Below are 26,502 nucleotides of genomic sequence, written 5' to 3'. Positions count from 1 at the left end.
TGACAAAAACTGGTCTTGCCAGTGGCCCTCCACAACACATGAAGAATAAAAAATTTCTAAATAGATTTCTACAAGAAACAAGTCTGAGGTTATCTACAGTTGCTGAATCATACAGCACCTCTTAGTAGGAAGAGGAAAAGAACCAGGTTTATTATTGATCACCTATGTAGAAGCCTTTGCTGAACATATGGGGCTGAACTTTATCCTTGGCGGTGGGCGAAAAGGTACGGGCGGCGCGCCGCCATGCCGCCGCAATCTACTGCATGGCACGCCAGATAATACACCAGTCAGACTGTGCCCCCCCCCCCATCACATGGTGGGGGCGGGCTCTACGACGCTGCAACAGCATCAGCTGTTTGTGCGCAGGCGCCACTTTTAAAAGACAGCCAGACCTGTCGCTAAATTTTAATATTTAAAACCGTACCCCACCCCCAGCTCTGTAATAAAAAAATCGCCCCTCCCCCATAACACTTACAGATAATAGTTGTCCTCGCCCTCCCACACCTCACCAAAAGACTTACATGCAAGACTTGACCTTCTCCCCACCCCCCCCCCCAACCCCTCCCCCAAACTGTTCAAAGGGCGGAGGTCACCCCTTCGCCCCCTCCCCTACACTATTAATGCACATTTGACCTCCTACTCCACCCACTACACTGAAAAAACCTAAGTACTACACTCCCCCTTCTCCACCTCGGTGGAGCCAACTTTTCCCGGATGGGAAAGTGAAGGTGCGTGACTGCTGGCCGCTGCTGTTTGGAAGATCCCGGGCAGCAGGATCGATCGCTGGCAATTTTATTTAAATGTTATCAGTTTCTTAATTTACATATTCAAAGTCAGGTCCCATCGCCTAGTGACAGTGGTTGTGTGGTTGAATCGCCTGTTAGCACTCACTATCAGGGTTCAAACATGAATAATGGCCAGATGGTAACTGACATTCAAGGAATTGTATCTCAGCTGGGAGTCAATGACATTATAAGAGACAGTGAAGGGAGAAAATTGGCAACAAAAATAAAGAACTGATTGTGTTACAGTTTCCCTGGAAACCTATATCTTTGCTTCCACATATTCTTGCAATTTTCAATTATTGGAATGTCTGTAGTAACTATACTTTTCCAGCACCTCAGTGAAGTGATATTTTAAAAATTATTTTCATCCCTCAACTATATTTTATCAGAGTATTTTGGACAATTCAAAATTTTTTGGTTTTTTTTCAAAAAAAAAGTTTATTCTCAACATAATTATTGATGACTTCATGTTATTAATCATTCAACAAACTTTTGTCTTTGCAGCTCCATTTTTGATGGGTGGAACTGTGTCTCTCAAGAAATGACGTTTACAGCGGATTTGCACGGGTGGGTATAAAGGTGACCTTGAATGGGCTGGGATGAATCAGAGCCAGTATGTCACAGCAAAAGTTTGGAACCAAGTCTACTTCACTATTATTTGACCTTGAGCATCAAAGGATTTTTATTGTATTTAATTCCACTGTGTATTATATAATATTAATAGCTGAGACTGTAATAGTCGAAGTATTAGAGATCTGTCCATTTTTTATATTCTGCACTGGGGCAGGTCATTACTCAACATAAGATTCTTGAGCCTCTTACTAGAGAGGAACAGCTTTCCTGTTGCCTTCCTCATGGTTGTTATTTTCTCCTAAGTGGGCTATACAACCAAGATTAAAGAGCCCCAACTGTGCTTTATGATGGGGTGGGACACACAAACCGATCAGATACATGTATCCTCGGAAGACTTCAATCCAACATTCAGAGCCAGGGCTCCAGGGCTGTTAGGAGTTGATTCCTTTTGACTCAGATGGGAGTACTACTGTATCTGGATATAAGTACCCTGCTGGATATCAACCCAGTATTTAGAGATCATAATTCTAGTTTCCATTTACTGGAGAGTAATAGAAGAAAATTCAAAAACTACTGAAAACCTTCCCAGAATCAGAAGACTTGAGTGATGAGACAGTCCTTGATCCACAAGGTGCCAGATCTGGGCTAAAATCAGGGTCTATGCCATTTTCTGCTCCCTCTGATCTGCCTAAAAAATCCTTTTATGTAAACTACTTTTTGACTGGTCATTTGTCATGAATCATTGATATAATTCCTGCAGTTTTTGGATATTTTTTCTAAATTTAGCAATCTTGTTAGCTATAACATCTACCCCTTTGACAATTACCAGTTGTAGGTGGGTGGCTTTTTGTGTCTAGAAATTTTTTTTAATGTCATAATCTCTGATGACGATTTTGAGCACAACAATTGAGAGCTTAGATTAGTATCGTGTGGCTGCCATTGTCAACTCTTTTTTTTTTTCCCCTGTGCAGTTGAAATGGCTCATTTTCAGCAACTGATTTCCAGTTAGATCTGATTGGATACTTTATCTTCCCTCCACAGCATTTTGTCTTATTGTGCTGTTTGTTACAATATAGATTTGCCCAGTGGATTCTTTTTCTCAAAACTGATAAATCTATCCACATCACTTTACTGCTGCCTGGATGATCCTGTGATTGATCTCTGTCTTTGTACTGCCTGCAGTCTCTTCGTTGCGTTTTATACATGTTCATTGCAGTTACCTTACTAAAAACAAAACCAGGCTCACAGTCCTCTTCAGCAAAGTAAACAACACAGAATCAGGTTCAAGCCAACAGCATGAAACATGGGAATGGAGATTTTTTGGGGGATTTGAGAATGCTTAAATGAATGCTAAGAATGTGGAGATGCCAAGTTGTGCAATATATTTACTGTTTTATCAAGCTTTTACAGAGTAATGCTGAATCAGCTCGCTCCTGCTGTACTAAGATACCTTTTGTAGCTAACATGTTTTCATTATAAAAGGGATTGCAGTTTAACCTGTACAACCAGTTTGACCAAAGATACTGATGATATTCTGTGAGATTAAGACTGCAGTTTCATGTCCCCATTCCTCACACTGAATCTCTTTGCTGCCGTGGAAACTGATAATCATTTCATTTCATTCTGCTGCGTCTTTTCTGTGATGCAGCTATATGGTATCACTCCGCATTGGCATTCCTATTCTGGTTCCAATGTAGCCACTTTGTCTCCTCAAATATCTTCTCTTCCCGTGTCCTTTATGTTCACTCGTGATGTGCCCAAGGTTCCAAAGGTGGTCCCCTCTTATCACCTAGCCCTTAATGACAATATTGACAACCATGAAGTCAGCTTCTACATGTATGCCACCCTACTCTACCTCTCTGCCAACACCACTAACTCTATAGTATGACTCCATGGCCTAACCCCACCCTACCGGGGAAATTTTCTTCAGTCATACTAGCAGTGTACTCCTTTCCTCCAACTCCAGATTACTGTATGCTATATCACTCCTATTCCACTGAAGTGGGACCAGCAGGACAATATTAATATATTAATTAGCATTAGGATACGTTAAAAGTCTTAGAAGGAAGATGGAAGCACTGTAGTTGCGGAAAACCAGGGCATGATGGGATGCATGGCAATGATTACATTCCAAAGGATCATCCTCCGCCATTTCCGCCACCTCCAGCGTGATGCCACTACCAGTCGCATCTTCCCCTCCCTTCCCCTGTCAGCATTCTGAAGGGATCGTTCCCTCCGCGACACCCTGGTCCACTCCTCTATTACCCCCACCACCTCGTCCCCGTCCCATGGCACCTTCCCCTGCAATCGCAGGAGGTGTAATACCTGCCCATTTACCTCCTCTCTCCTCACTATCCCAGGCCCCAAACACTCCTTTCAGGTGAAGCAGCGATTTACTTGTACTTCTTTCAATGTAGTAAACTGTATTCGCTGCTCACAGTGTGGTCTCCTCTACATTGGGGAGACCAAGCGCAGACTGGGTGACCGCTTTGCGGAACATCTCCGCTCAGTCCGCAAGCAGGACCCTGAGCTTCCGGTTGCTTGCCATTTCAACACTCCCCCCTGCTCTCATTCTCACATCTCTGTCCTGGGATCGCTGCAGTGTTCCAGTGAACATCAACGCAAGCTCAAGGAACAGCATCTCATCTACCGATTAGGCACACTACAGCCTGCCGGACTGAACATTGAGTTCAATAATTTCAGAGCATGACCGCCCCCCCCCCATTTTACTTTCATTTTTAGTTGTTTTTTCTTTTTTACATTTTTTACAACCTTTTTTTGCAATTATTTCATTTCATCTTAGTTTGTTCAGTTTGCTTACCCACTGCTTTTTTTTCATATTTGCACTTGCTGCTGTTCAATATTCAGTCCGTTAACACCTTTTCTGTACTAATGCTTTGTCTTTCAACACACCATTAACATATTGTTTGCCTTTGCTTCATGACCTTTTGGTCAGCTATGTGGCCTGGTCCAATCTACACCTCCTTTGTTATCTCTTGCCCCACCCCCACCTCACTTGCTTATAACCTGTGACTTTTCTAATATTTGTCAGTTCTGAAGAAGGGTCACTGACCCGAAACGTTAACTCTGCTTCTCTTTTCACAGATGCTGCCAGACCTGCTGAGTGGTTCCAGCATTTCTTGTTTTTATTTTAACTCAGAAGTCTAATAGCTTTACATCTGTGTAAACATGGTGTCCTTGACTATGATTGCAGGGGGCACAGGATATTATAGACTGAAACACCAAGCCTCAAGAATGGGGAGGAGACAAAAGGGGGGATGGTTAGTGGGACAATACACTTCAGTTTATTGATCAAGTGGTAGCTTTGGAATGTGTCGGCGGGGGATAGTGTGGACAAATGAATAATGGTTATAGTATTCTATAAATTTGTACTGCAGACTCTGTTTTATTGAGAAGCCTCTGGTTGTTTCACCAGACACTTCTCCCTTACACTGGTGTTTGAATAAGACTTTATTTACTTTAATCCCATGGACTTGAGACAAGTTATTTTCTCCACAACACCACTATCAGAGGTTGATTGCAGCTATGATAGAAACAGGAGTAGGCCATTCATCCCCTTGAGCCTATTCTGCTAATCTGTTATATGGTGAGGCAATGTGGTGTCGTGGTAACTGTCACTAAACTAGTAATCCAGAGGCCCCAGGCCAATGCCCTGAGGACATGGGTTCAAATCCCACCCTGGCAGCTGGTAAAACTTAAATTCCATTAATTAATAAGTTCAATTAATTTTTTTTAAAATCTGGAATGTAAAGCTAGTCTCAGTAATAGTGCCATGAAACTATCATTGATTGCTGTAAAAAAAAAAAATCTGTTTCACTAATGTCCTTTTAGGGAAGGAAATCTGTTGTCCTTACCTGGTCTGGCCTACATTGACTCCAGACCCACAGCAGCGTGGCTGACTCTTAACTGCCCTCTGAAATGGCCTAGCAAGCCATTCAATTGTCAAGGGCAGTTAGGGATCGGCAATAAATGCTTGCCAGTGACACTCACATCCCATGAAAGAATTTTTTTAAAAAGGCTGATCTGTACCTCAGCTCTATTCACCCACCTTTGCTCCGTATCCTTGATAGCTTTACCTAACAAATATTTATCAATCCCAGTCTTGAAAATTCCAATCAATCCAGCATTCACGGCCTTTTGGAGAAGAGAGTTCAGATTTTCACTTTGCTTTGTGTAAGAATTCCTTCTTGATTTCACTCCTAACTGGCCTGGCTTCAATTTTCAAATTGTTTCCCCTTGTTCTAGATTCATCCAACAGAGGAAATTGTTTCTCCGTATTTATCCTATTGAATCTTTTTATTGTTTTAAACACCTCCATTTGACAACCCTTCTGAGCTCCAAGGACTACAAACCAAGGGCTAGGTTTTACCAGCCCTCTGGAGACAGGCTGGCCTACTTGTTAATCAGACCTACACCAGTGTGGTTGACTCTTAACTGCCCTCTGAAATGGCCTAGCAAGCCACTCGGATGTAAGTGACTCACCACCACCTGTTCCAGGGTAATTGGGGATGGGCAATAAGTGCTGGCTTTGCCAGTGTTGCTCACATCCCAAGAATGGATAAAAAGAATTGGCCAATTAACGGCCACTTCCTGCCCCTGCCAGCATTTATCGCCATTGGGCGGGCCCCCGCTATGTGGGAGACTGCCAGGTAAACTGTGGTGGCCTCCCAGGGGATTCCTGGGTTGCGGGGTGGGGAGGGGGGGCCTTCTTTTATGGTTGCTCCATGGCCCACAGAGGGACCCCCCTGGTGACAATGACCGCCACCGTGGCTCTGATGCCACCGCTGGAGGGTTCATTCCTCCAATTTCTGGAGCCTGCCTGCTTGGCAGAATAAATTTTTAAAACTCGTCTGGCCTTCAAGGGCACCTCAATATGGAGGTGCCCTTCTCTTCCTGCAGCCTCAGCAACTGTCGCCTCTATCAGTGGCGCTGCTGAGCTGTTGGCCCTCTGATTGGGCCAGCTGCTCAGAGAGGCAGGCTGCCATCCTCAATTGGACGGTGCACCTGACGGCGGCCTCTTAATTGGCCGCTGCTGGTAATCGCTCACCCAGGGTCCCACCATCTGTCCACCTGCTTTCATCCCAGTAGCAGGATAACCTCTGATTTGGCAAAATTCTGGCCTAATTTTCTGCTACAGTATTACTCTGGTGAATCTGCCCTGTTCCCCCTTCCTGAGATTGGATGCCCAGAACTCAATGCAGCATTTCAGGTGCGATCTGACCAACATTCACTTCCTCACTGTTGTATTTCAACTCCCTTGAGATAAAAGCAAACATATAATTAACTTTTTTGATTATTTTTTGTGCTTGTACACTAGCTTTTAATAATTTGTGCAATGGACACTTAAATCCCTTTGCTCCTACCTACACCTATAGAAATCTCTTGAAAGCACTCGGGCGTGTTCTCTCCTGCCTTCAAAACATCCTGAAAACCTCTGCCTCTCTTTGTCATCCTTTAGTTTCCTACAAATTCCTCTACTTTCTGCTCAGTGTCTACCTCTTGCAAAGCATTCTATATATTGCGCACAATATCCCTTTTGCCAAAATGCATCACTTTACATTTCTCTATATCAAATTCCATCTGCCACATATCAAAGTCACAAATGACATCTTATATGATTGTAACCAAGGTAAACTTTCCCTTCTCATCCTGTCTTCATCCTTTGATCCTGTTGTTTTTTTATTTGAACAGTCTATTAATGTAACTTGTCACTTTTTTCTATTTTTTATTGATATCCAGTAAAACCAATCTTGTAGCATTGATACATTTTTCAAATGTTCAGGGAAATTTAGTTGTAATAATTATTGTATCTGACAAATGTAAACATTTTGTTATTTAAAACAGGAAATTAGCCAGTGCCATTCAGCAAGAAGCCATTAAACCAATCCGTCGGATGCTTAATGAGCATACTAAAAGGAGAAAGTCAGTATGTATTGTGCATTCTATAAAACAGCAACATTTTTCTTTATTTTAGATAATCTGTTTCTGTTGATCCTTTTACATTAATCTTTCCTTTCCTGCCCAATCTTACATTTCTTCATCAGATGGATAATGCAGTTGAAAAGTCATCAAAGCGTGTTGTAGAGAACTGGAGTCAACAAATTAAGGTAGAATTTAGCTTTTTTAGTATTGTACTCTATACTGTTTATGTTAAAGCACAATACTTGAAAATAATTTTACTCTTTTTAGGATATTTTGTAAAAGTGCAAAAATAATTCTACTGAAGTTGCTTGCTTACAAATCAGTAATATAGTTTTAGATACAAATTGTATTTCTTATCTAGCTGGATTTTGGGTTCAAAAGCATTGAAAATATAAGTATTTTCCTGTGGTTTTCTTGTCTCATCAAATGTTATCACATTGGAAAAACTTGCCTATTTAACACTTTCTAATTCAAATTATAATTTGTTGAAATACTTTTGGTTACAGAGTAAAAAAAAATTGCTGGGATCGACCAAGGACCATGAAGCAATCTTTCATTTTGTGGATAACAACAAACAAATAGTATCTGAAAAAGAGAAAAGAAAGGTTGTTCAGACTGGAATATTTGAAATAGCTAACTTTAGCAGTAGCATGATCTTAAGTGAGCTGCACCGAAATTGAAATATTTTATTGAAACTATTTGCTTAAATTTGTTATTTGGTCATAGGTCAATGATATGTTAGACCCATTATCATTAAGCAGGTATATTTTCTCAATCCTGCCATTAAAGACCTTATGTTACTTATCTATGTGCTGATTTCTATTCAGTAGTTTGGTTACTCATTACTAAATTGACCATAGCGGTTTGTGTCACATTAAAGGCAGGGTCCTGTTGAATTCAACAAATGGAGTGGACCAGATAATTCATGAGTAATGCAGTCAAATTTTGTAAGACCATTAAAGTGTAATAAAATGGACTCAAGGTACCTTTAATATCCATCAGAGCTACTACAAAAAATAAAGTTTACTGCAGAGTCACGTACAGGAATTAACAAAACTATGGAAGTAACAGATGGGCAAAGTTCCATTGGTCCATCTAGCCTGCCCCATATAGTTGTGATCCCTAGTGGATCACAATACAAACACTTCCTACCCATCCAGAGCCATGTAATCTCCTGGGAAATGTGAAAAATCCCCAAGCTATACCCATGGCTATTGAAGCTAGTCCAGATTTCACAGGCGCTGATTTATATTGTTGCAGGTCACAGCCACCACAGGCAGTCTCTCATATAGTCACTCTCTTAGGTTCTTTCATCTTATATTTATGATGGGTCTGTCCTCCTATTTTCAGTCTTTCTTCCATGAAGCTCTTTTGCAGGGTGGTGGTAACCATACTGTCTTACTTTCCTTCATAACTTTCCAACTCCAGTTGATGGTGACTGACTTTGTAGTCTTGTCACATCATCCACCACTTCATCTATAGTCCCTAAAATTCCCATGAGATTAAACAAGTAAACAATACTTATATAACACCCTCCCTCACTTACTCATGGTATAAGACTGTGATAATATGATAATACTTAAACAATTTATGAACACAAACATGTAACGTACTCTTTATCAGAAATACTTATTTTTCAGTTGAATCCTCCTTTGTATTAATAGTACATCCAATGGAATATTGATATATATATACTAAACTTGTCGAGTTAAGACGAGGAATATCAACCAGCAAGATCAGATTCTCAGTGATCTATTGTTAACAATAGCACCAATCAAAAAACAGTATGTGAGTCTAGAAATTTTCACCATCTTTTTACGGCTGTTTTTCTCCAAAATGTTAGCTCTGGAATAATTGGTACAACATCAAGTGTAATTTCAGTAAAAAGTTTTAGTGCAGAATTATTAAGCTGAATTTTATACAAGCGCCCGCTCCGTGGTGGCGCTCTTTGAACTTGACGGGGTGCCTGCATTCAGTGGCTGCCGAGGAGCACCCATGATATTTCGCACGGAGGCTCATTTAAAAAGTGGGGGCGGAGTGGGGCCCCCAATGACGTGTAAGGGCGGCCTCTGTGACCCCAGCAACAGTATCCGGTGCCACCGTGCAGATGCCCGTGCCATTTTTAAAGGGCTTTAAGCCCTCACAATTCATTTTAATGTTTAAAGGCAAAACATAATTGATCTTTCTCAAATGAAAGTAGGTAATGGAGGCCCTTCCCCAACCCCCCCACTGGTCATTAAAATGATCATCAATTGATTTCTCAAATACCCGAACTTTCCCCCGCAACCTTCTAATATTTGGCCTCTAACCCTTTCCCACCATTCGCACAACCAATTAAATTTGTTTTCCCCACTCTTCCACTCCTCCCGCCCTGAAATTGTTATTACTCCTCTCACCCCACCAGGTTCTCGTCTCAGAACTCCGTGCGGAATTCTGAAGACGCGAGAAGGCCGAACGGAGGCCGTAAAATTGGTGTGGGATGACAGGTAAGTTATTCTGAATCTATTTAGTGGCAATCTGCATATGGAGATGAAGGGCCCGCTGCCAGGCGGCGGGGGGCCGCACTGAGGTCCCCCTGCTGCCGGTAATATGCGGCGCGCCCTTCTCAACGTCGCAGGTCGAGATGGGCCTCACTCCGCAGCATTTTACCGGCCCCTGCGCCGCAACCCATGGCGTCGAGGGGCTGGTAAAAGTCAGCCCATTGTTTTCTTAATAAGACACACAATAGAGAGCAGAATTTGTGAAAGACATCCTGCTTATAATATTGATAACTGAAAGGAACCATAATCTGTTCATTCATTTTTGTTTTATTTTAAAATTGCTGATTCTTATCCTATTCCTATCCCTAATACTAAACTGAGCTTGACATCTACATATTTCCCTAAAATTCTTTAGTGTTAGTCAGGACTTCATTACCCTTCTTTCAGTTGTATTGTTTCATAAAGCTAGGGTTGAAGAGATTAGGACACAACTTATTTTTTTTTGCTTGTTGTCTTCCCCTATTTGTTACATTTTTTTCTGTTAGATCTCCACCTTCCATATGACAGCAAGCAGCCAACCTGCACGCAGGCCTGTGACAGTGACAGTTTACAGAGTACAAACTCCAACTGGCGAACTTGTGTGTGCTAGTTTTATGCAGGTGTTAACCCAGTTATTTTAAAAGTTTAATGCATGCATAAAAGTAGTGCATGCAAGAATATAGTATGAGTGCTTTAAGCATTTGTATATGAATTTCTAATAATTCTCTACCACCAGTCCCATGAGAATGGTGTGGGTTACTCTAATTGTCCTTCCAAAATTTCCTTCAGGAGAAGCAGCTCAACTTTTCTCACTTTTAATTCTGATCAACAAGCTAAGATCAGGAACTGACTGTAGGGAATCAGCTCTGTAGTGCTGAATCCTTTAAGCCTATAGGCAGGTATTTAATTTATCCAAAAGCAAAATATTGCAGATGCTGGCAATCTGCTATAAAAGCAGAAAATACTGGAAATACTCAGCAGATCTGGCAGCATCTGTGGAGAGAGAAATAAAGTTAATGGGCTTGATTTTACCAGGGGCTTCGGGACCCCGCCTCGGGACCAAATGGAGGTGGAGGGGGCCGGGGGTGGGGGGGGGTGTCCCCTGCCCACACTTGCCGTCAGCGGGACTGGCTCAGCAGTTTTACCAGAGGCGGCCTCCTAATTGGCCGTCTCCAGGCTTGCTGTCCAATTAAGGACAGTGAGCGGGCTCCTGATGCTGCTGGCCCAATCAAAGGGTCGGCATCTCTGAGGCCTCAGCATTACCATCAGGACAGGTGGGCGCTGCTGAGATAGACAGGAGACTGCGGGGGCAATACCGGACAGATTTTAAAAGTCAACGTTCATGGGGCTGAGGGCAGTAGGCTCCGTAGGATGCAGGGGAAACCCCTCCAGATGGCCCAATGGGGCCACTGTGGCAGCTTTCACTGCCCACAGCCCCCTCTTTGGGCCCTGGAGTCTCAGGCTCAGACAGGGTGCCACAGGGAGACCGCCTCCATGAAGCTGGCAACCTCCCAAAAGACGGGGAGCAGCCCCAGCGTCAGCAAAATGCCAGTAGTCGCGTAAGATGGCCCTTAAAATGGTCTTTACATATGCAGATCAGTTACCTGCCTCTTTGTAGTGGGCAGCTGATCCACCTCACCCGGCCGCTGGGAAACTTCCTGGGTGGCAGGAGTGTGCCAGGGAGCTGTCCTGAACGCCCCCAGTAAACTTCTGCCCAGTGTTTCAGGTCTGTGACCTTTCATCAGAACCCTGATTTATTTTATCTTTGTATTGTAATCACTCACCCAATGTTACGGACTTTATACAAATATATGCTTTAATGTGAATTACTATTGTGAAGTTTTTTTTTATACATTGTGCTATGTTTTTATCAAATGTTTGTCGTTGATGGTTTGATCCTGTAGTTGCTGAATAAACTGAAAAAGTCAACAGAGATGCTGACAAAAACTGATCAACAGTACTATGAACTAAATAGGGCTGGTGAGGACATCCGACTGAAGTGGGAGTCCGTGTTTGAGCAGTCTTATCAGGCAAGTAACAGGTGTTTGTAGGAAACTATTTTAAACGGTTGCATGATTTATACATAGTATTTTTGGAAACCAAAAGAAGCTTGTTTGGGTTAATTTAAAAAAACAATATTATGGCTCAGTTGTTCATTTCCTTATAATTTTAATTGGAAGCTCATTTCTTTCTGATCCAGCACCAATGTTGCTAACTTTCTGATGCAAAGTTCTACACAATTATGGGTCAAAAATTCCCTCTAACAAACTTTTTCTTCTTAATTAATAATCTGCTATCAAAAATGCAATTTTGGATTAACTTTAAGGTGTACAATTTTTGAGAAACTAATTTTGCTAACAGGTAGTTAATTACAGAAAAATGTCATTTTACCATTTTTTACAATCTTTTTTTGCATTTATTTCATTTCATCTTAGTTTATTCAGTTTGCTTACCCACTGTTTTTTTCAGGTTGTTTTTCTTCAGGTTTGCACTTGCTGATGTTCAATATTCAGTATATTCACACCTAATCTGTACTAATGCTTTGTCTTTCAACACACCATTAACATATTGTTTGCCTTTGCTCCGTGACCTTTTGGTCACCTATGTGGCCTGGTCCAATCTGCACCTTCTCCTTTGTTATCTCTTGCCCAATCCCCACCTCACTTGTTTATAATCTGTGACTTTTCTAATATTTGTCAGTTCCGAAGAAGGGTCACTGACCCGAAACGTTAACTCTGCTTCTCTTTCCACAGATGCTGCCAGACCTGCTGAGTGAATCCAGCATTTCTTGTTTTTGTTTCAGATTTCCAGCATCCGCAGTATTTTGCTGTCATTTTACCATTGTTTTGTTCAGTGGAGTTTCACTCTTAAATTTAGCAAGAAGCATATCTACTCACTAGCAAAATATTTCCTAATTATGACTTATTATTGACTTGCATTAATTATTTTTCTACCTTCTAAAAATGCTAATTGAAAAGCCAAATAATCCTAAAAAGGAGTAACATACAGCTTAGGTGGAGTAAGAAGTATCAGACACAGCACAAATAAAATAGAGCAATTGGAAGTTTTTTTTTTTAATTCATTCTCGGGAGATAGACATCACTGGCAATGCCAACATTTATTGCCCATCCTTGGTTGCCCTTGAGAAGGTAGTGGTAAGCCTTCTTAATGAACCACTGCAGCTCTATGGTGAAAACATTCTTGCAATGCTGTCAGGTAGGGAGCTCCAGGATTTTGACCCAGTGACAATGAAGTGAAACAACAAACATAATAGTGTTAATCACAAGCAGGCGAGTTTCTTTATTTTTCAGCAAATTGAATTTGGAAAATAGATGCAGCTAGTTAGAGGGTGAAATCTTCCTATTTATGTCTGTTAACATGTGATGCTCTTGTACATCTCCTTGTAGCAGATATAGAGAGGCTTTAGTAGAGGGCTGTAAACATGTCACCTGCGTATGTTCTAAATATTCTTCCATATGATCGCAGCAAAAAAAAACAATCAAATATCAATATGTAAGTCAGATATCCAGGTCTTCTAAGTCAGACAGTGGTGTTTGGATGACTTAAATGTGCAAGGACATTTTTAAAAATGCCTTGTTAAAGTGGAGGCTTTCTTTTATTTAAGATCAAGGGGATGAATAACTCCAAAAGGTATACTTAGCTGTGATTAAACCTCACCATAGCGGGCAATATATAACTAGAAACTTCTAGTATAGCTAATTGTTATGTTACTGTTTCTTTGCTCCACAATTTAAACATGCATTTGCTTCAGTTGTTGCATCAGATGGATAGTATGGAAAAGCCCTCAGACTCTATGACTATATCTGATGGATTTACATTTAAAGTGTCCCAGATTATTGATTATTCATGGTTATTTTTTGCTTTCTAACAGGTAATATGTGATTTGGAAAAAGAGAAAATAAAGCTGCTATGTGATATCTTAAATAAATACAGCCACCACATCACTTGTTTTGGAAGCACACTCATAGAAGTAAGAATGGTACAATCAGTACAACACTTCTTTGCTATAATTATAGGAAGGACTGTTGTTAAGCAGCGCTAATGCATAAGTATTTTAAAATCTTGTATTTATGCGATGGAATGAACTACATTTTATGTTGACTTTAGCGTCAAAGACAAATTCACGAAGCTGTTCAAAGTGTTGACATTGAGAAAGATATCCAGACATTGCTGGACAACACATCCATTTTACCAGATGAAAACAAAATAGAATTTCTGCTCACAGATTATTATGTAAGTAGATATTTAAATACTGTGTCAAAGTTACCAAATACTTTACTCTTCATTTGTATATTTTAATAAAGTACCAAAAGTAAAATATCAAAAGATTGCAAGTTGTCCCATAGTTTCATGTGAACAAAGAGTCAAAATGATGTTGACAGGAGTTAGAATGTTATAGAGTGCTGGAAATATGCACTAAGTTAGTTAACAGCAGAAAGAAAAGTTAATAATTTAATTGGGGGCCTGTGTCCACTTTCATATTGTACTCTTGATTTAGGAATGATCTACAATCAGAAAATAAATCCGATTCTCTGATTCTGTCAGAAATCTGGAGGAATATTTGATCAGAAAATACAAAATTTAAGTGCAGCGCTTTTGTGTTTCTTACCTTACAATTGTGACTATACATCATTGACTGGAAGCTGCTTTGGGATGTTCTGAGTTGGTGAAAGGTGAGATATAAATGTAACATCTTTCCTCTTGTAACAGGAAGAAGATAGTAAGAATGAAATGGATAGGGAAAGAAGGAAGACTGCACTGACAATGAAACTACAAAGACTTCAAGATGATATAACCAAAGTAAAGAAGGACAAAGAAGGTTGGGTTGTACCTTAACTTTTCTCTAAAAAGACAGAACTTGATTTAATATGAATATGTTAGCTCTAAAACTATAGTAAGAATAAATATTCTGGATGCTTTTTCAGGGTTAGAGAAGATGATTAGAACAAGTTTCAAAAGACCATCATTTTCAGATCAACAGACTGAAGAAAAAACTGTATCAATGCGAGATGAGGTATATATCTCACTATCATTTTGGTGTTTAGACATGATAGTCTAAGGAACTGTAAGACTTAACAGAATGAATAACACCATGCAATTAATGGATAAAAGATACTCACATGTAAAGGAACCAAATATAGGCCTTCTAGTAAATACAGGGAAAATTCTGTTTTTAGCAAAGAAGTCCAAAATGCCCCAATTTGGATTCTGTTTACTCATTTCTAATGTGACATTACATTTCCCTAAGAATTGTGAAATTGACAGTCCATTCACACTCCACACCTTAATGTTGATGTGAAGCCCAAATCACTAAATTCAGAGTGTTGATCAGATGTCAAAGCCGAAACTGACTCCAAAGGCAAGCAGAGTGAGACAACCTCCTCCAGGAACGCTTGGTCTGCTTCATTCCACTGTCACTTTGAGCCCTTTTCTTAGCATCACAAAATAATTCAGGACAGAAGGAGGTCATTCAGCCCATTGAGTCTGCACTGGCTCTTTCAAAGAGCAATCCAGTTAGTCCTACTTCCTGACTCTTTTCCCATATCACTGCACTTTTTTCTCCTTCAAGCATTTATACAATTTTCTTTTGAAAGCTATTACTGAATCCCTATCAGACATTGCATTTCAAATCCTAACCATGCAAAACGTTTTCCTCATATCTCTGCTTCTTTTGCCAGTCACCTTAAATCTGTGCCATTGGAAATATTTTAAACATTTTCTCTTTATTTACTCTATCTAAACCTTTCAGGATTTTGAACATATCTATCAAATCTCCTCTTAGCCTTCTCTGCTCTAAGGAGAACAAGTCCAGCTTCTCCAATCTATCCATGTAACTGTAATTTTTCATACCTAGAACCATTCTAGTCAATCTTTTCTGGATTATCTCCAAAACCTTCACCTCCTTTTCTAAAGTACAAGACTCCAGCTGAAGCCGAATTAGTGTTTTATACAGGTTTAGCATAACTTCTTGACTTTTGTACGCCATGCCTCTATTTATAAAGCCCAGGATCCCATATGCTTTATTAACTGCTTTGATAACCTGCCCTGTCACCTTCAAAGATTTGTGCACAAACGTCCCCAGGTTCTTGCACCCTTTTCAAAATTGTACCATTTAGCTTGTATTGTCAGTCCTCATTCTTCATACTGAATTGTATCACCTCATACTTCTCTGCACTGACTTTCACCTGCCATGTGTCTGCCCATTCCACTAGTTTCTTTATGTCCTCTTGAAATCTAATACTATATTCCTTACTATTTACTATACTTACAAGTTTTGTGTCATCTGCAAATTTCAAAATTGTGCCCTGTAGCCCCAAGTCCACGTCATTAATGTACATAAAAAACAGAAGTGGTCTGAGTACTGAACATCAGGGATCAGCACTGTATACCACCATTCAGTCCAAAAAACGTATAACCTACACTCTAACTGCATGGTTGATATGAAGAGAAACCAGTTTATACTGACAATAGTTACGATGGGAATGCATGCTGAATTTAGAATGTAGCATTTTTTCCATAAGAATGTAATTAAATTAAAATGAATATCAGAAATCAGTTAGAGATCAGAAAATGAGATCATGTAAATGCTATAATTGTTGTATATGGTTGTTCCATTTCAAGAAATGTAATAATCTAACTTTTACTCCCAGGCAACACTGAAACTAATTCTCCTGGAAGTAAATTTCTACAAACTTTCATCAACTATGGCAGAACTAGAAGGAAATCCCAAACCTTCCCATCCACTGAGTGACAGCATCACTAAATGGAAAGATAAGGTACATCCAAAGTTTAAGCTTACTGCACTGTACTTGGAAATTCAGAGTACTTGTCTCTTAATTTCTCGACTTATCAAGCCTATAATGTCACATTATATCTTGGTCTTGGTTCTTTGGATAAATAGATTGAAAATGATGAATTTTGGCTTTATTTAACTTTGTAAAATAATTAGTTATTCAGTACGATTGACTAACCTACAAACACTTTTCTTTGAAGGTCTGGTCAAATACAGTTCACTCCTCAATTCAAATTAAATCAAATTATTTGATCTGAATTTTCTTGTGGCATTAAATTTCCATTTTGCTGTTACTTACATTTTAAGCACAAAAAATGAATTATCAGGAATAGTCTAAAAAAACACTAACTGTATAATGAAATAGTGCTGGGACCTGTGCTATTTACAGCATATATAAATGGATGAGAGATTTGAAAATGCCATCAAATTGGGAATGGGGATTTCAAACAATAGGGAAGCAGCAAACCAGATACAAAAGTATTTTTTGTTTTATTCTTCTCTCCCAGAAGATTATATGGCTTTAGGGATTGAACAAGGAGGGCAGGGGATGCAGTGGGAAGACATTTTATCCATAATGGTGCAGCCATCATGGTCTGGCGCAGGCTTGATGGACCAACTGGTCTTTTCCTGCCTGTCAATTTTGTATGTTTGTTCTTTTCTTTTTCTTTTGGGCCTCCTTATCTCGAGAGACAATGGATACGCGCCTGGAGGTGGTCAGTGGTTTGTGAAGCAGCGCCTGGAGTGGCTATAAAGGCCAATTCTGGAGTGACAGGCTCTTCCACAGGTGCTGCAGAGCCTGTGAGGTGCAATGACCTCTCCCACCGACAAAGGCAACCCGTGGCGCCCAGTTTCTATGCCAATTTATCTGGACTTATAACCCGTAACTGCTGCCTTCCGTGTTGTTTTAGTCGCTGTGAGGCAACTATGGAGTGACCTCTCCATGGCGCATGCCTGGGCAAATTTATGGAGGTTGAGAGTTGCCCAGTCGTCAAAACCCCCCTCTCGGCCTTTCTGGTGGGGTCCAAAGGAGTGCAGGACACGACGTTTGGCACCAGTATGGCTGCAGGAACTGCCGGAAACATGCCAAAGGTGACACATGACCGCCTACGGGGTTCCGCTCCGGATTTTCTGTTAGGGTTTACTCCCTTAGCCTTGGTCTCTCCCGAGACGCCCACAAGGCAGTGGGGTTGTTGGGGCTGGTATGTTTGTAACATCTAGATAAGTGGGTCAGTGAATGTGATGTGCCATTTAATGAGACTAGAAAACACTGAAAATATAAACTCATGGCTCTAGGCCATAGGGCACAACACAGGAGAGGAATCTGGGAATACTGGTGGAAGCTCACTCAGGTCAAAAGCAGTATGCAGCAGTGGTAAGGAAAGCTAACTGGATCTTGGGGTGTATAGTTAGAGGGATACAGTATAAATCCAAGAGGGCGATAATGAATATCTGAGAGACACTGATAGGGCCATGCCTGGAGTGCTTCGAGGACTGAGTGCTACATTGGGTATTTTGTGCAGGTGGGAATTCAGTGCAGAGAGGGAAGGATGTGCCACTTTTTATACCTTTTTGTTCAACCTCCAGTAGCTGGTGAGTGTTAGGGTATATGCTAATATATGCTAGGGACTCTAACTTGAATTTACTCAGCTAAAGTAATAGCAAAATAAATTGACTAATTAAATAAATAAGTTTAGACAGACATGGCAGGGATGGTGATGGGCTGTGACTGCAACATGTGGGAGTTTATTGCTGAGCTGGAGTCTGAGTTGCATACATTGCAGAGTATCAGGGAGGCGGAGAGTTACCTGGACACTTTGTTCCAGGAGGCAGTCACAACCATTAGGTTAAGTAGAACTTTAGAGTTGGTCAGTGGTCAGGGACAGGAGGATGTGACTGCGAGTCAGACAGGTATGGGGATCCAGCATGTAATGATGGAGGAGCCTCCGTCCTTGACTTTGACCAACAGATATGAGGTAATTGCTATCTATACAGATGAGAAGACTGTAGGGTGGATGAGCAAACTGACCATGGCACCGTGGTGCAGGATGCCATTCAAGTGGGGGGAGCGCAAAGGAATCTGGTAGTGATAGGGGACAGTGCAGTCAGGTGGATAGATACTGTTCTCTTTAGCCATAACAGGGAGTTCCGAAGGTTGCGTTGCCCGTCTGGTGCTAGCGCCAAGGACATCTCCTCGAGGCTGGAGATGAACTTGAAGTGGGAGTGGGGAGGATCCAGTTGTCGTGGTCTACGTAGGAACCAGAGACATAGGGAGAACTGGGAATGATGGTCTACTGAGAGTGTTTGAGGAGTTAAGGTCCAAATTAAAATGCAGTAGATCAAAGGTAATCATCTCTGAATTGTTAACTGAGCCACTCGCGAATTGGTATAAGGTCAAGCAGATTAAAGAATTCAGCGCATGGCTCAAAGAGTGGTGAGGGAAGGAGGGGTTTTGATTCTTGGGGCAGTGGCACCAGTATGCAGGAAAGAGATGTTCCGTTGGGATGGGCTCCACTTAAACTGGGCTGGGACCAGTGTCCTGGCAAATCGTATAACCAGGGTGTGGATAAGGCTTTAAACTTAAAAGGTGGGGGGAGGGATCACGTGAAAGGAGATTTAGAACTCCAAAGAGAAAAGTCGAGGCAATAGAACAGGCTAGTGATATAGGTAAAGACAAGCAGAGTGAGACAGGAAGTGGCAGAGTTTAACAGTAATTGTGCATTAACAAGTAAGGTCTATGCAGGCAATAGCAGTTTAAAAAAATGAAATTAAAGGTTCTTCATCTTAATGCAAGAAGCATCTGCAATAAGTTCGATGAACTAGTGGCACAATTAGAAATAAATGGTTTAGATCTAATCACCATTACAGAGACATGGTTACATGGTGATCAAGGTTGGAAAATAAATATTCCAAGGTACACAATATTTTGAAAAGACAGACCAAATGGCAAAGCAGAAGGGGAGCCCTGATACTTAAGGATGACAGAAGGGCATGAGTGAGAAAGGATCTTGGCTCAGAAGACCATTAAGTAGAATCAGTAAGGGTGAAGATTAGGAATAGCAAAAGTCAAAGTGCTGGTGGGAGTAGTTTAAAGGCATCCTAACAGTAGATATACTGTTGGACAGGGCATTAAGCAAGAAATTATTGGAGCTTGTAACAAAGGCAATGTAATAATTGTGGGTGACTTTAATCTTCATATAGACCGGACCAATCATATTGGCAAGGGTGGTCTAGAAAATGAATTTGTGGAGTGTTTTCATGACCGTTTCCTTGAGCAATGCACTGTGGAACCAACTAGGGATAAAGCTAGTATTGTGTACTGAGGCAGGGTTAGTTGGTAATCTCATAGTAAAGATCCACTGGGAAATAGTGATCATAATACAATTGAATGCCATGTTTAGTTTGAAAGCAATTATACTCCAATCACAAACAAGAAGGGTAAGTAGACTAAAAGATATGGCAGTAAATAAACATCAGGAAACATTTAAAGAAACTATTCAAAATGTTCAACAAAAATACCTTCTTCTTCTTTGGCCTCCTTGTCTCGGGAGACAATGGGTAAGCGCCTGCAGGTGGTCAGTGGTTTGTGGAGCAGCGCCTGGAGTGGTTATAAAGGCCAATACTAGAGTGACAGACTCTTCCACAGCTGCTGCAGATAAAATTGGTTGTCAGGGCTGTTTCGCAGTTGGCTCTCCCCTTGAGCTTCTGTCTTTTTTCCTGCCAACTGCTAACAAAAATATATTTCATTAAAAAAAAAACTGAGCAAGAAAGATCCATCTGTGGCTTACTCTGGAAGTTAAGGATAGTATTAAATTAAAAGAAGAGGGTTATAATGTTGCAAAGAATAGTAGCAAGTCTGAGGATTGGGAACGTTTTAGAAACCAGCAAAGGGCCACCAAAAAGTTGATAAAAAAGGGAAGAAAATGGAATACGAGAGCGAACTAGCTAGGAATATTAAAACAGATCGTAAGAGCTTTTACAGGTACATAAAAAGAAAGAGTAGCCAAAGTAAACGTTGGTCCCTTAGAAGCAGAGACAGGAGAAATTATTATGGGGAATGAGGACATTGAACAAATATTTTGTGTCTGTCTTCACAATAGAAGTCAAAAATTGCATATCATAAATAGAGGGAACCTAGGGGCTTCAGAGAGTGAGATAATTAATGTTTTTGTTTATTGTTCATTCTTGGAATGTGGGAGTCACTGGCTAGGCCAGCATTATTTGCCCATCCCTAATTGCCCTCAAGAAGGTGGTGGTGAGCTGCCTTCTTGAACCGCTGCAGTCCATGTGGGGTAGGTAAACCCACACTGCTGTTAGGAAGGGAGTTGCAGGATTTTGACCCAGCAACAGTGAAGGAATGGCGATATAGTTCCAAGTCAGGATGGTGTGTGGCTTGGAGGAGAACTTGCAGGTGGTGGTGGTCCCATGCATCTGCTGCTCTTGTCCTTCTGGGTGGTAGAGGTCACAGATTTGGAAGGTGCTGTCTAAGGAGACTTGGTGCATTGCTGCAGTGCATCTTGTATATGGTACACATTGCTGCCACTGTGCATCGGTGGTGGAGGGAGTGAATGTTGTGAATGGGGTGACAATCAAGCGGGCTGCTTTGTCTTGGATGGTATCCAGATTCTTGAGTGTTGTTGGAGCTACACCCATCCAGGCAAGTGGAGAGTATTCCATCATGCTTCTGACTTGTGCCTTGTAGATGGTGGACACACTTTGGGGAGTCAGGAGGTGAGTTACTCACTGCAGAATTCCTAGCCTCTGACTAGGAATATCAGCAAAAAAAAGTATTGGAGAAAATTAAAGGACTAAAATCCAACAAATCTCCAGGACCTGATGGCCTACGTCCTAGGGTTCTGAAAGAGATAGCTGCAGAAATAGTGGATGTGCTGGCTATGATTTTCCAAAATTGCCTGGATTGTGAAACAGTCCCAACAGACTTGAGGTTAACAAATATAACACCACTGTTTAAGAAAGGAAGGAGAAAGAAAACAGGGAACTACAGGCCAGTAAGCTGATGTCAGTCGTCAGGAAAGTGCTGGAATCTATTATTAAGGAAGTGTTACGGCCACATAGTGAGATTTGAGTAGTTACCACTATTCAACTCACACCTGCCTGCGGCAACTATGTTTTGTTATTACGGTTTAAACCCTTGGTGTTTTATTTGTCAAATAGACAGCGACAGGTTTTCTTGTAGGTTTAAAACAGAAAATCAATTGTTTGTTGATCAATACGCCTTAACTCGAAATTGTTGCATCCTCATCCACTCACGCATTCGTGCACACACAGAGGAAAAGAGAGATAGAGAGGAAATAAAAGGGGTAAGTGGTTATAATTGGGGTGGGGTGGGGTGGGGGGGGGGGGGTGGGGGGAATCATGGTAAGCCTGTTGAATTCTCTTGAAAGTCAAGTTCTTGTTGGTTGCAGGCCTGAGGTGTTTGTAGATTTCTCTTTCGATTGAAAGTGCAGTTGGAGACAGTAGATCACTTCAAATTCACTGCTGCATAAAATGTAGGTGTAGAATTCTACAGCAGGGCATGTCCCTTCTGGTTTGTTGGAAAACAAGCTCTTGGATGCTGGTTTCTGGGTCTCTCTCTCTCTCTCTAGGCTCCCTTTTAAGGTAAAGGTGTATTACATCTCGCCTCCTGGTATCAGATGCTTTGGTCTCCTCCTCCATGGTGATCGCACAATGGCCAAGGATGTGGCTACTTCACATCATCTTTGTTTCAGAAGAACCCATTCAATTTGAAAGGGTCTCTTGATGGGTTCAGAATGAGAATAATCCAGTTATGATGTTTCCACTTCACACCTTCTTTGTTTCTGAAGAACCCATTCAACTGTGGTATATTTTAGAATGGGTATAGGATGGTTGCAATTGACACCTCTTAGCTTTGAAGATTTTCAAGACCATAAGAAATAGGAGCAGGAGTAGACTATATGGCCCATCAAGCCTGCTCCGCCATTCAAAATGATCATGGCTGATCTTAGGATTCAACTGCATTTTCCCACCTGCTCGCCATACCCCATGATTCCCTGAGAGACCAAAAATCTGTCTATCGCAGTCTAAAATGTATTCAACGATGGAGTATCTACAACCCTCTGGGCTAGAAAATTCCAAAGATTTCTCCTCATCTCAGTCCTAAATGATCGGCGAAAAACGGCTTGCCCGCCCCAGGCCAATCAAGGCTCTAAAATGGCCAGTTAACGGCCACTTAAGGGCCTCCACCTGCTGCCACAGGGATTTTACCATTGGCTGGCAGGCATCCCAGGCCCGAGAAAAGCCACCTGACAAAACTAGGCGGCTTTCTCATGGCCTGGAAGGGGGCACTCCTGATCAGGCACCCTGTGCCCGGAGAGCTACCCCCGAAACCCCAACGCTCAACACGCAACCCCCTCCCCCCAATCGACCAACCTTACCTCACCGAGACCTGACGGATTGCCCCCGGCAAGGCCCCAAAAACATACCTGTTCTCCAGGCTCCCTGCCACCTTCCATCTTCAGCTGGGTTGCAGTCCCCTACAGTGACCGCTCTCAGTGGCACTGCTGGGACAGAGAGCTGCCGGCCTTCTGATTGGTCGGCAGCTCCATTAGGCAGAACTTCCTGCCTCAATGAGGTGGAAGTCCCGCCTCAGACCAATTAAAGGCCTGAGAACCGCAAAATGCGGTCCGGAGCTCCAGGCCAGGTGGAGGCGGGTTTGTCACCAACTTTTCAGTCCGTGGACGGCTCCCATCCGCCAAGGGAAAAATTCCAGCCCACCTCTCATTCTTCTAAACTCCAGAGAATATAGACCCAATTTACTTAGTCTCTCATCATAGGACAACCCCCTCATCCTAGGGACTAATCTAGTGAACCTTTGCTGCACTGCCTCCAATGCAAGTATATCCTTTCTTAAATGTGGAGAACAAAACTTCACACAGCATTCCAGCTGTGGTCTCACCAAAATCCTGTACAATTATAGCAATACTTCCTTGTAGCTGTACTGCAATACTTGCAATAAAGGCCAACATGCCATTTGCCTTCCTAATTGCTGTTGTACCTTCATGTTAACTTTGTGTTCCTCGAACAAGCACACCCAAGTCTCTTTGAACATCGACACATACAAGTTGCACACCTTTTAAAAAAAAAAATATTCTGCTTTAAATGTATAACTTCACACTTCCCTACATTGTACTCCATTTGCCATCTTGTTGCCCATGTCCATATGCAGCCAGATCTGGACAACATCCAGGCTTGGGCTGATAAGTGGCAAGTAACATTCGCTCCACAGAAGTGCCAGGCAATGACCATCTGAAAAAAGAGAGAATTTAACCATCTCCCCTTGACATTCAATGGCACTACCATCGCTGAATCCCCCACTATCAACATCCTGGGGGTCACCATTGACCAGAAACTGAAATGGACCAGCCACATCAATGCTGTGGCTACAAGAGCAGGTCAGAGGCTGGGAATTCTGTGGCAACTAACTCATCTCCTGTCTCCCCAAAACCTGTCCACCATCTACAAGGCACAAGTCAGGAGTGTGATGGAATACTCTCCACTTGCCTGGATGGGTACAGCACCAACAACACTCAAGAAGCTTGACACCATCCAGGACACAGGAGTCCATCTACCACCTTCAGTATTCACTCCTTCCACCACTGTCCTGCAGTGGCAGTGTATACCATCTACAAGATGCACTGCAGCAACACACCGAGGCTCTTTCGATCGCACCTTCCAAACCTGCGACCTCTACCACCTAGAAGGACAAGGGCAGCAGATGCATGGGAACACCACCACCTGCAGGTTCTCCTCCAAGCCACCCATCATCCTGACTTGCAACTATATCGCTGTTCCTTCACTGTCATTGGGTCAAAATCCTGGAACTCCCTTCCTAACAGCACTGTTGGTGTACCTACCCCACATGGACTGTAGCAGTTCAAGAAGGTAGCTCACCACCACCTTCTCGAGGACAATTAAAGATGGGCAATAAATGCAGGCCTAGCCAGTGATGTCCACATCCAATGAATGAATGAATAAAAAAACATTAACCTGTCTATATTTCTTTGCAGTCCCTCTCTGTCCTCCCCACAGCTTATCTTTTCACCTACATTTGTATCATCAGCAAACTTAGAAACATTACTCTCTGTCTCTTCATCTAAGTCATAAATATAGATAGTAAATAGCTGAGGCCCCAGCACTGATCCTTGTGGCAGACCACTATTTACTGCCTGCCAAATTGAAAATGCCCTGTTTATGCCACCCATTGATTCCTGTCTGTTAACCAATCATCTATCCATGCTAATATATTACCCCAACTCCATGAGCCCTTATCTTGCCAATTAACCTTTTGTGTGGCACCCTATCAAATACCTTTTGGAAATCCAGCTATACCACATCTACTGGTTCCCCTTTTATCTACCCTACTAGTTACATCCTCAAAACATTCTAATAAATTTGTCAAATAGGATTTCCCTTTAGTAAAACTATATTGACTTGTTCTAATCATACTGTACTTTTCTAAATGCATCGTTAAGACTTCCTTCATAGTATATTCCAGCATTTTCCAACAACTGATGTTAGACTAACTGGTCTGTAGTTCTGTGTTTTCTCTCTCCCTCCTTTCTTGAAAAGCGGGGTAACATTTGCCAATGTCCAATCTAATGGGACTGTTCATGAATCCTAAGGAATTTTGGAAAATCATAACTAGTGCATCCACTAGGTCTACAGCTATCTCTTTTAGAACCCTAGGATGTAGGCCATTAGGTCCTGGAGATTTGTCAGATTTTAGTCCCTTAAGTTTCTCCAATACTTTTTATCTGCTGATATGAATTTCCTTAATTTCCTCACTCTTTTTAGCCCCTAGGTTACTGTCTATTTCGAGTATGGAACTTATGTCTTCTACCGTGAGGACAGACACAAAATATTTGTTCAATGCCTCTGCCATTTCCTCATTCCCCATGATAATTTCCAAGGGACCAACGTTTACTTTAGTTACTCTTCCTTTTGATATACCTATAAAAGCTCTTACAGTCTGTTTTTATGTTACTGGCTAGTTTACTCTCATTCTGTTTATTCATTTTTTAATCAATTGTTTGGTGGCCCTTTGCTGGTTTCTAAAACACTTCCAATCCTCAGACTTGCTATTCTTGCAACATTGTAAGCCTTTTCTTTTAGTCTAGTACTATCCTTAACTTCCTGAGTGAGCCAGGGATGGGTCTATCTGGCTGAGTTTTTGTTTTTCAAAGGAATGTATTTTTGTTGAATATTTTGAATTGTTTCTTTACAGGTTTCCCACTGTTCATTTACCATCATTCCTTTTAGTCTATTTACCCAATTTACCTTAGCCAGTTCTCCCCTCATGCCTACATAATTGGCTTTATTTAAGTTTAAGATTCTTGTTTGTGATTGGAGCATGTCACTTTCAAACTTAACATGGAATTCAATGGTGGTATGATCACGATTTCCCAGTGGATCTTTTACTATGACATTACTTATTAACCCTGCTTCAATACACAATTCTAGATATAAGATAACTTTATCCCTAGTTGGCTCCACAATGTATTGCTCCAAGTAACTGTCCCGAAAACATTCTACGAACTCATCTTTTAGACCACTCCTACCAATTTCATTGTCCCAGTTCATATGAAGATTAAATCCCCTACAATTATTACATTGCCTTTGTTCCAAGCTCCAATAATTTCTTGTTTAATGCTCTGTTTCCTTTCCTGTCACACCCTGATTATCATTATCCTTATTGCTATCTTGCTCTCTTGCCTTTGCCTCTCTCCTTAAATTATCAAATCTTCCCTCACTTGATCCCTCGCCCCAACTATTTGGTTTAAAGCCCTCTCTACTGCCAGAGTTATACGACTCACCAGAACATTGCTCCCAG

General features: G+C 41.5%; 1 protein-coding gene across 1 annotated transcript in view; it reads left to right on the top strand.

Moving 5' to 3' along the window:
- Positions 1-26,502, top strand: part of nostrin (nitric oxide synthase trafficking) — a 52,994-nt gene that overhangs the window by 18,126 nt on the left and 8,366 nt on the right. The window contains exons 4-13 of the mRNA XM_068035181.1: positions 1,290-1,352; positions 7,224-7,305; positions 7,424-7,486; positions 7,808-7,906; positions 11,725-11,850; positions 13,713-13,811; positions 13,949-14,074; positions 14,552-14,660; positions 14,767-14,855; positions 16,492-16,617. Of these exons, the coding sequence (XP_067891282.1) occupies positions 1,290-1,352; positions 7,224-7,305; positions 7,424-7,486; positions 7,808-7,906; positions 11,725-11,850; positions 13,713-13,811; positions 13,949-14,074; positions 14,552-14,660; positions 14,767-14,855; positions 16,492-16,617 (982 nt within the window). The remainder of the gene's footprint in view (positions 1-1,289; positions 1,353-7,223; positions 7,306-7,423; positions 7,487-7,807; positions 7,907-11,724; positions 11,851-13,712; positions 13,812-13,948; positions 14,075-14,551; positions 14,661-14,766; positions 14,856-16,491; positions 16,618-26,502) is intronic.

This window comes from Heterodontus francisci, chromosome 7 (assembly GCF_036365525.1).
Source record: "Heterodontus francisci isolate sHetFra1 chromosome 7, sHetFra1.hap1, whole genome shotgun sequence".
NCBI classification, from domain to species: domain Eukaryota; kingdom Metazoa; phylum Chordata; class Chondrichthyes; order Heterodontiformes; family Heterodontidae; genus Heterodontus; species Heterodontus francisci.
Note: the sequence above shows the minus strand (reverse complement) of the source record. Positions and strands in the feature narration are given on the sequence as shown.